General features: G+C 51.5%; 1 protein-coding gene across 1 annotated transcript in view; it reads right to left on the bottom strand.

Annotated features, from left to right (window-relative positions):
• Positions 1-179, bottom strand: part of LOXL2 (lysyl oxidase-like 2) — a gene marked incomplete at its 3' end in the record, with an annotated part of 21,198 nt that extends 21,019 nt beyond the window's left edge. The window contains 1 exon segment of the mRNA XM_010013907.1: positions 4-179. Within this exon segment, the coding sequence (XP_010012209.1) occupies positions 4-179 (176 nt within the window).
• Between the last annotated feature and the right edge of the window lie 9,701 nt (positions 180-9,880).

Below are 9,880 nucleotides of genomic sequence, written 5' to 3'. Positions count from 1 at the left end.
AGCTGGATCGTGGGGACGTTCGCTGGTCTCGGGGGGGGCTGGTACACTTGGGGGGGGGGCTCAGGGTAACCGGGGACGTGGGGCCAGTGTTCGTACTGCGCGAGGCCCAGCGGGCTCAAGGAGGTGAGGAAGAGAGCGATGAAACAGTGGTTACGGGTGAATCCCAGGAATCCTCCCATCGTCAGTGCTCAGAGCCGAGTCCTCGGCTACAGCTGCCAGTCAGGGCAGGGAGGCACCGTGAGCCTGGCCTGGAAGGGAGGAAAAGCTTGGGTAAGGCTTGGGAATGACAAGGACTTTACGGCTCTTGCTTCGGCAGGGAGCAGAGCTAAGGAATAGGCTGTGTCCGGCGGCACCTGGGATAACCAAAGTCAGGTACAGTACTTCCTGTGGGGTGGAGAAGCTGAAAACCTCTCCCACTAAACCCGTCTGTAAGTTGAGGTCAACTTGCCAAAAGCTGGAAAATCCATTTTTTCCTATGGAAACAGGTTGGAAGTGCAACGGATTTTCCTATTTCTCTGCAAACCCAGTCAATCAGTGGCTCCTCAGGTCAAATGAGACCAGGACACAACTGAACCATTTTTCTCCCATATCCCCTTCCAGAAAGAAGCCAAAACTATCACTTAAACAGTGATTCCCTCATTAGAGGGATTCCACGCAGATGCTGTGCGGGGTTTAGATCCCGGTCCCTTTCTGCCCTCCCCAGCCTCACTCAGCACATGGAGCGGACAAGCAGCCCACTGGGGGTTCGGGATTCCATAGTTTCCAAATGAAGCAATGCCCGAGTGCAGTGGGAAACTGCTCCCAGCCCTCTAAAGCTCTGTTATTTCCTGGCAACCACCAGAGGGGAGGGAGAAGGGAAAAGACTTGGCTCCAAAACCAGATGTCTAGAAATGAAACCCCTTCTGGTCTCAGCTATCCCCAAAACGCAGCCAGCTCGTCACATCCTCTCTGAAGACACAGCAAACCCCATGAACCAGCCTTACACAGTGCTCGGGGAGGGATGGAGCAGAAATCCCAGAGCCATCATTTCAAACCCCAGCTCTGACACCGACCTGCTCCCTGACCAGGTCACTGCCAGGGTTGTGCCTCAGTTTCCCCTTGTGTTAAACAGCGCTGGTGATCAGGAGCTTCCCACTGAAGTGCTTTGAGACCTGGGGAGGAAAGGCCAAAGGAACAGACAAAAGTGGGGTTGAAGTCTAGCATTGGATGGCAGGGAAAGAAACAGGGAAAGCAAAGGGAGACTTTACAACAGGTCTGTCTAAATCAAGGCAAAGAGGAGGGATACGCAGCAAAAACTCCTTGGGAAATGCACATTTGGTTTCAAGGAGCCACGTTCTTCCGCGCTGGCTCCACAGGTCCGAGGTTTGTTCATCTGCATCGGGCATTCGGAGGAGCACTGCTATGAACCGAGGAGGGTTTGTGGGTCAGGAGGTGAGGCTGAGAGAGAGGAATCAAAGTCCTGCCCCACATCACAGCGAGCTGGAGGGGAAGAGAGGAAGGAAACACGACTGGTTCCCAAGGCTGCTCCCGCCAGCAGCAAACAGAAGGGATCTCCCAAGGTAAAGGCAGTCGCAGGGCAGGACACACGTGTTCTGCAGAAGGATCCTGAACCGGGGCCGTCAGTAGCCTGAAGTCCACACCAGGGCTCAAAGGTAACCTCTTACAACGCTTTCCATGGACACAGGATGGGTTTAACCCATGGGCAGAGCAATTGCCATGAGCAGCATAAAATACTTCAAGTAACCCCCTTAGATCATAACAGAGAATAACGACATGTTAGTTACAAGTAAAGACACCGAAGGGGGAGAGGGGGGTGTCTAACCCCAAGCCCAGCAGAGCCACAAGCCCAATGGTCCTCAGAAAGGTCTGGTTTTCACTTTCAATCTCTTTAAACACTCATTCTGCCCCACTTCGTTTCACGTGCCTGTTTCTCGCTGCTGCTTACACTGGAGTTCAAAAGCCTCAGCAAATACCCATCAAATCCTAAGCTGGACTGAACCAATCTCTCTCCAAAAGCCTCAGATGAGGACAGCAGAGCCCTGGTTTAGCTGCAGGCTGGAGCTGGGTTTGTGAAGAGGTCACTACAGCTTTCCCATGGCTGTCCCCCCAGCCCAAGAGCACAGTGCTCTGTTTATACATTGCTGGGACCTTCTGGAGCATCTGGATGTTCTTGTTGTGCAGCAGCCAGCCACAGAGGGTTATCTGAGAAGGAGAAGGCAGATAATGTGTGGTGAGTGGCCTCACAGTCAAGGCCTGAAGGACCTCAAGAGATAAGGAGGCATCTCAGTGTAATCAGAATATGGCAAATTCCCCCCGAGGTTACAGCTTCGGTTGAGGATACTCCAGAAAGCTCAAGAATAAACTAAGTAAGAACATTTCACAGGAGAAAAGGCTGGACCGACAGTGTGTAAGCAGCAGGGCAGCATGTTCCACTTGTGCCAAGGCAAACAACAGCCAGCGGTCAGCTCCGCGCTCGGCTTAATAGGGGTCTTTGGTGATCAGAGGCCAAGGAATAGCTAAAAGCTGCTCAGCTCCAGCTTCCAGGACTGCTCCCTATTCCAGCCAAAGCTCTCGAGTCACTTCACTGGAGGACTGCAGCCAAAAGACGCAAGGGTTTGGGGAAGCCATTCGGAGGCAGGGAACAGCTCCAGAGCGATGCTCCCTGAAGGGTTACTGCACAAAGCAGACAGACCCCTGCAGGATGCCAGAGCCCTGCAGGCAGTCACAGCACTGGGACACCTCATGGTCCATGAGGACGGGAGCGGAGGGTTGCAGCAGACTCCAGGTCATTTTAACTGGTACCAAGCTCAGTGTGGGAGATGCTCGTTTGGATTCTGGTCAATGCAGGACATGTCACTGTCACTCTTGGCAAAGCCAGAGGGGTCCGACACTCCCCAAACTGCAGCACGTTCACTTCTGTTCCCCAAAAGCTTAGAGCAGAAAACCTGGCCCAGAGGATAAGACTGCCCGAGAGCCCCCTGCTCCCCGAGGGAAGTGCAACTTCCCTCCAAACAGGGATTTGAATAAGGCTGCCTGAGCAGTCCCAAACCTTCCCTAAGAAAAGGGGCTCAGGGGCACACATTGTGCTCCAGCCATAGAGCATTGTAGCTCATCTTTGTCAGGATCCTGCAAGGGGAAGGGACTGGAAAAAACATTCAGGAATCTCCCTTCTAGTCCTATTCCACCTGTGGAAGCGAATCCCAAAGGAATTCTCTGCAAGGTCTGAACAGCGCTCCAGGAGACAGCAGTGCAGTGAGTACCAGCAACCAGAGCCCGCTTCTCCTCCAGGTCGCGTTAGATCCGCTTCAGAACAGCCACACGTTCAAACAGGAGGAGACAAAGCTTTCCCAGTGCCTGCATCCCCCCTGAAAGAGAACCCCCCGTACCCAGGGGCCTTGTTCAGTGAGGTGTTCAAGGGAAACCATTCAGACTAAGTCATGATGTCAGGAGCAGCAGAATCCAGCGGGACTGGAACACAGGCTTATTATCTGCACAAGAAACAGCAGCCCAGGTATAACGGGGAAGCTTCAGGAGCCCGGTGTGACCAGAGAAGCCACCTAACACCATGGTACTGAAAAGGGATCTTGGCTTTCTGCCTCCTGTCCAGGCTGGTCAGGAGGGACACCAGGGAGACGTGACCCTGGAGAGGCAGCAGCATCCATCCATGCATCCATCGATCCATCCCATCCAGGCCACTTCCCACCGGGAAACAAGCCAAACAGCAGCAGAATAATGTCAGAACAACAAGCCCCAAAGAACAACAGGGAAAACACTGGGAAGTCTCAACAGAACAAACTCCCCACCATTCCTGGGATGAGATACGTGGGCTCTGAAACAGCTTCTTCCACCTCTAGCTCCTGGGACCCATTACAACCGCATCCACCACACGAGACTTGGGCTGGAGGACTGATAAAGCAGCACAGAAGTTTTGCACCACTCCTGTCACTCCACAGCACAAAGCTCCTGGATTTATTCCTCCCTGGCTCCCCCCGAAACCTCTCCTCAGCTCCGAGATGTTTCACTGCACCAGCAGCAAGGAAAAGCCCTGCTCTTCAGTTAGAACACACAATCCAACAACGGGCTGACTTAAGAGCACTTAGAGCAGCAGACATGGACAGCATTAGGTAGGAGCCAAGTCCACACACACACACTTAAGGTGGCATCATTATAAGCAATAATAACAACATGTTATAAGGACACTATTTCAGGTAAAGCCACTCCTGCTGCTGTGACCATGGTTTGGACACATCTTTCCCCCAAGTCCCACAGAAAGCACGTGCTGAGCTCCCCAGGAATAAATCAAGGCTTAGATCTGCAGGACGCTTGGTTTGGGCTGACTATTCCCTTTATTGTAGGGCCTGTTCCTCCCCTCACACCCTTTCTTTAATGGCCTCCAGATTTAATAATGATGTCATTCTAAAAGTATATATTTTGGTCTCCCCATTCAAAAGCCTCCAAAGGAGAACATGAAAAAACCATTGAATAAAGTCAGTGGAAAAGCCAGGAAAACGCTCCAGGTCTCCTGGCTCTCCATCCTCTACTTCAGGCCATAAGATGATTCTCCATCACTGCATTACTGGGTAATTTAAGGCTTTAAGGCATGCTCCTGCTGGCTGCTGACTCAGCCCTTTTCAGGACTCAGTCTGGAAGGGAGCAGACAGACACAGGCTCATAAGGAAACCTAAGTTTCATTTCAAGGTAATATTTGAGCTTTTACTTCTTCAGAGGCTTCACTGGTGCAGCCAATGGGCTTGTCTTTTACAGACAGCTACAGGTTTAACAACAGAAGAATCGGTGTTTGTGGCAGCTCCCAACCAAAGCCCCTTCAACACTGGTAACATCTATGAGATCCAAGTGTTCAGCAGGGTGCTGCTCTCCAAAGGACACAGTGGTTTCTGCAGGGCAGAATACCCAGGTCCATGCTCAGCTGAACACTTCCTACAGCTTCCAAATCCAGGCCTCTTCTCATCTATTTCTTCATGTGAAGCAACTCACGTTTGCTTTCAGATTTAGCCCCTTGATGCATTCATTGCTCTTAAAAGGCAAAAAGCAAAGCTTGCCTGGGGATCAGATGGACACATGCAGCATCTTCTCTCCACGTCACAGTTGCAGTTCAAATGTGCTTCATTTTGGAAAGCTCTTTATCTTCCTTATCTCTTCCCTTTGCCTGGTGTCAGAGAACCAAGACATAGAGATGTGAGTTGTGACAAGTCTCAGGCTCCTGGCCAGCACGAGCCGGCTGTTCCACAGATCTGGAGCTGGATTCCTAATAGGAAACACAACTTCTTCCCAAATATACTTCCACGACAAGTCATAGTGATTTGTTTTGAACCCAGCAGTACAAATCCTTTAATTTGCAGCTAGTGGATGCTAATATGATGACCAAGGAATCTGTCTGTACTTACTAAAACCAGCAGTGGCAACTGGAGCTATGATCCCGCCTCTCTTCTTATGAAGTATTCACAAGTAATTCATGGGTAAGGACCCTCCACAAAGGAACCACATCAAAACCCACAGCTAACACTCACAGAACCAGAACACGGATGTGCATGACCCAAGAGCATCAGCAAATACTAGATAACCTCCATTCCCCTCGTGTGGAAAGCTCAGTAGAGCCTAACCCATCAGCAGCGCAGACACAGGCCAGTTGACTTCAGAACAGCACCTTGTTCTTCCTATGGAATATCCCTGGAAATAGCAAACTTCCCTCAGCTTTACGACAGATTGGGAAAAGGACTTGTCCTCAGTGTCTACGTTTGCAGACACTCACAGCAGATGTGTATCTGCACACATACACACAGTATGTTTCACACAAAGTGCCTTGCAAACCTACTGCCTGCTTGATCTGCATCCACTGGAGCTGGGATTGCCGAGAAAGGACATCACTGTGGTTTTCAACAGCACCAAGAACATTATGGAACAGGTCAGGAGGAGAAAGAATGAAAGGTTAAAATACACACAATGGCAAGAAACAGAAGGGATGTCAGTGGTACAGCAAGGTGAAGACGGTGAGCTTGGGAGACAAGCTGTTACTGGGTGTGCGTCTTGGGGTCTTGCAAAAGGACTTTCAGCACAACACACGACTTCTCTGTTAAATCCCTCTGCTGCAGACCAAGGCATTATCTCTACTACATCACCAAGACTCTCTTCAGTCTTGGTGGCTTGTCCAAGCTGCTGATGCTTTCCTGAAGGCTTCTTCACAGACCTCATCCCCGCACTCCTACCCCAGTGTCACTGGGTTTGGCTGGAGAGGAGATCCTAGAGGTACCATGGGCCTGATCACCACCCGCACCGAGGTACACTCCATATTCACAGCCCATTTTTGGGGGTGCTCTCCCACACCACCCTGCACTTAGAACTGAGCTGACACGAAATTCATTCCTGCAGCACCCAGCACCCTACACTGAAGATGCCGTTTCTCCATAGGTGCTTTGCTATTACAGGAGGTCGAGCTAATACTTCATTTGATGTTTTCTAGCTGCTCTTTAGCTTCCAAGCGAGGAAATTCCATCACTGTGGGTGGCTCAGTACAAATGAAGCTGGCAAGTAGGAGCCCCAAAGCAAGTCTTTTCAGCCCCTATTCAGTACTGCAATGTCATCTTTGTGAGTCGATTACTGAGATGCTGAAGACTTCTGGTACTCTCACAAACAGCTAAAGTAAGACCTTTATCATTTTCCAAACTACCTTGACCTTCAGATCTCTTTTAACCCCCTCCTCTAAGCAACATCTGTTGAAATCAAACAACAAAGATTAATCTAAAGAAAGCAGATTTATTTGTGTGTCTGAGGAAACAGAACTCAGCCTGGGGAAGGGTCAGTGCAGAGAGAAACGTCCCCCAGTTCCGAGTATCCTGGAGTCATCCTGGAAACTCCTGTGCTTGCTGTGATGAACTAGCCTAAAGGACGTTGCTGGTAGGCTGAGGGCTGTGAATCCCAAGCAATGACAGCGAGAAAGTTCCTTAACCAGGGACATAACTGATTTGACCCTTCTGCCAATGGGAAACATCTGCAGCACTGGAGCCTTTCCTCTGAAAGAGCAGATCTTCAGAGAGGAGAACTTGAACTGCCCCTGGAGTGTAGCTGGTAACGTTCACCCCGCGCTGCTGCTCTCTGCCCTGAATCAAGCCGATTTTAACCCTATTACAGCCTGTGCACTGCCTGGACTTGGCTTTTTCATTTCATCTTGTGAGCAAGGGAAGACGACCTTTACCTCGCTCACAACACCTTTGCGAAGTGGCCCTGAGCATCTGTGCCACCCCACCTCTGCCAAAGCACGTCTTGGGGGCCAGGCTTAGAGGAAACGTCTCCCTCTCCCCATCCATCTAAACATCACACTTCGAACCAGCTGATGGGAGAGAAGGAAAAACCGCTCAGAGAGAAGGGAAGACGCGAAATCAAACTCCCGGCCCCGCAGCAAGAGGGTTAGAAACGCTCCAAGTGATCACCAAGCCCTTCACCGCCCGCACTGGTTCTGGCTTGCGGTTACCTTGGCGCTAGTGGTGGGCTGCGCCGGGGGTGCCCAGTGCCTCGTCCTGCTGCATGAAGCTCTTTCTCCTGGGCTGAGCCGCGGTCCCCTCGGCGCCGGGAGCCTCCTGCAGCCGGAGCGATGTGCTGCGAGAAGCTGCTGCTTCCTGGCCAATTTCACTGGAGCCAGGGAAGCAAACCCCTCCCAAGAGCCGGCCCCTCCAGCCTCAGAGCGCGGTGATATCATGGGCTTGCCTTGTAACCCGAGCAGAAGGGCTGCGGGCAGGAAAGAACCGGGGGGGGACCGAGGCAGAGGTGCAGGGAAGGAGCTGGGGCAGGAGCGGGAGTGTTTTCTCCGGACGAACCCTGGGAATCGTGTCCACACAATGTTCAGCGGCGCAGCGAGCACAGATTTTGAGCACCCCAGTTCAATTCGGAGCCTCCCAGTGCTCGAGCACTCCACAAATACAGAGTGCAGGGTCTTAGAGCAGAGCATCCTCAAACTTACACCCCTTTCCACAGGGTGCAGAGTCTGCAGCTTCCATCTCCCCTTGAATGCCTTGAATTCTTCAATACTCCATTGAACACGCCAAGCTATTGCCCACCTTAACCCTTCAGCAGCCAGAAAGTGCTTTTCCAGCTGTTCAACACCCTTAAGCTCGTAGGTACAGCAGCTCAAGCCAAGCCATGGAGATCTGCAGCAAGTTACTCCATGCTTTTTGGTGTCCCAAAGACTAACCAGATACAACAAACTACTCTTCATATCAAATCAAACAGCCTGAGCTCTGCTTTGTCAGAAGGTTCAGGGCATCTGTGGTGTGAGCAGCCAGCAGGGAGCTAGAAACACTGCTCTGAGCTGGTTGAAACAGTTCTTCTATCAATAACAAGTAGCTAAATCAATTGGATGTTATTCAGAAGCAACTCCTGCAATGCTTTAATGACACAACCCCCCCCATCCCTTTGGTTGAAAACTGGCCTTGTCAGTTGGGTTCTTAGTGTATCACAACAGTTCTCTTTTCTGTAGCCATGAAAATAACAAGAGCACAGTGGCTTTTAAGTCTCTATCACAGAGAAATTACCTCGGAATTGGGTCTTCTGACCCAGCTTTGGACAACACTGAGGCATCAGCATGTCCCAAAGAATGGAAATGGATTTTCTCACCAGCTTTGACTTTGGGTATTGAAATCTATGCTCAGTCAGCAGAGAGCCCAGAGGCACAGAAAGCACAGCAGGTGTTCCCAAAGGTATTCCCAAAGGCCAACTTCCAAAGGAACAGCCCCATTTACTTCAGTATATCCATATTTGTAAAGGACTTCCCTGCAAGCCCTTCCCTGGCACGAGCTTAGACCTGCCTGGTTCCACATCGAGTCTCCAATGAGTTCTATTAATGACTTGGAAAAGCTCAAGTGCTTAATGCACATCCCTGCATCCATTCCCAGCAATACAAAGCCAAACCCTGCACGAACACGGCTGTCACCAGCCTTCCTCCTTTTCTTTCCCAGGCTTTTCAGCACTTCCCAAGCACCATTTCCCCAACCAAATGCTGTCTGCTTCCTGGCCAGAGCACAGCTCCACTTCCTCAACCCCAACCACAGGAAAAGCAGCATCTGGATAGTCCCAGCTGCCCTGGCACTGGTGTGCGGAGCTTCCCACTCCCTGATGCCACCTCTTATGGGAAAGGGATATTGCACCGAGCTGGGCACCAACATGAGAGGAAACTGCAACGTGCTGCAAACAGAAGGAAGCTGGTTTGGAAGGAAATGCAGCTCTGAGTGACTTAAGCAAGGTCACAGCCCTCCACTGGAGGAAGTGACGATACCAGAGATGCTCAACCTTGCTCACAGGAGATGGGAAGGTGCTCAGCAAAGTCTCTTGCTCTCTGCTTCAGACTCCACATGAAGCGGTCTGGTCCAGAACTGCGGAGTCAGCAGAGCTCAGGAGTGGCCTCATTACTCACTGGCATCGCAGGCTCCCGAGATACCCACCAAGGGTGGACTTTGCCAGCTCACGAGATGGGCAGAGCGATGGCAACCACCTTCCCAGTGTCGGCAAAGCCTCCTGCAGGGCAGCCCCAGCATCAACCATGGTGTTAAAGGAGAAGAAAGAGATGAACCACCACAAATAGCACCATGGCTCTCAGCAGACCTGGAGGGTCAAGCCTGGCTGGACTGGCCTTGCTCAGTCTTGGGGACATGAGGGGTAAAACGTGTCCCAGCAGCAGCTCCACAGGGCAGAGCTGTTTCTGGCTGGCAGGAAGCTGGAAGCAGCTTGGCCAGAGGAAGGAATGTGTGAGCGTCTGCTGATCAGGGCATGGAGCAACATGACAGCCTGCCCCAGGAATGTCTGCGAGTGCCCGGGTCGGGCGAGGATACAGCAGCAAATGCCATCAGGGCTTCCAGCTGATGGAAGAGCTTGC

Source organism: Nestor notabilis, unplaced genomic scaffold (assembly GCF_000696875.1).
Source record: "Nestor notabilis isolate BGI_N333 unplaced genomic scaffold, ASM69687v1 scaffold18664, whole genome shotgun sequence".
Classification (NCBI taxonomy): domain Eukaryota; kingdom Metazoa; phylum Chordata; class Aves; order Psittaciformes; family Psittacidae; genus Nestor; species Nestor notabilis.
Note: the sequence above shows the minus strand (reverse complement) of the source record. Positions and strands in the feature narration are given on the sequence as shown.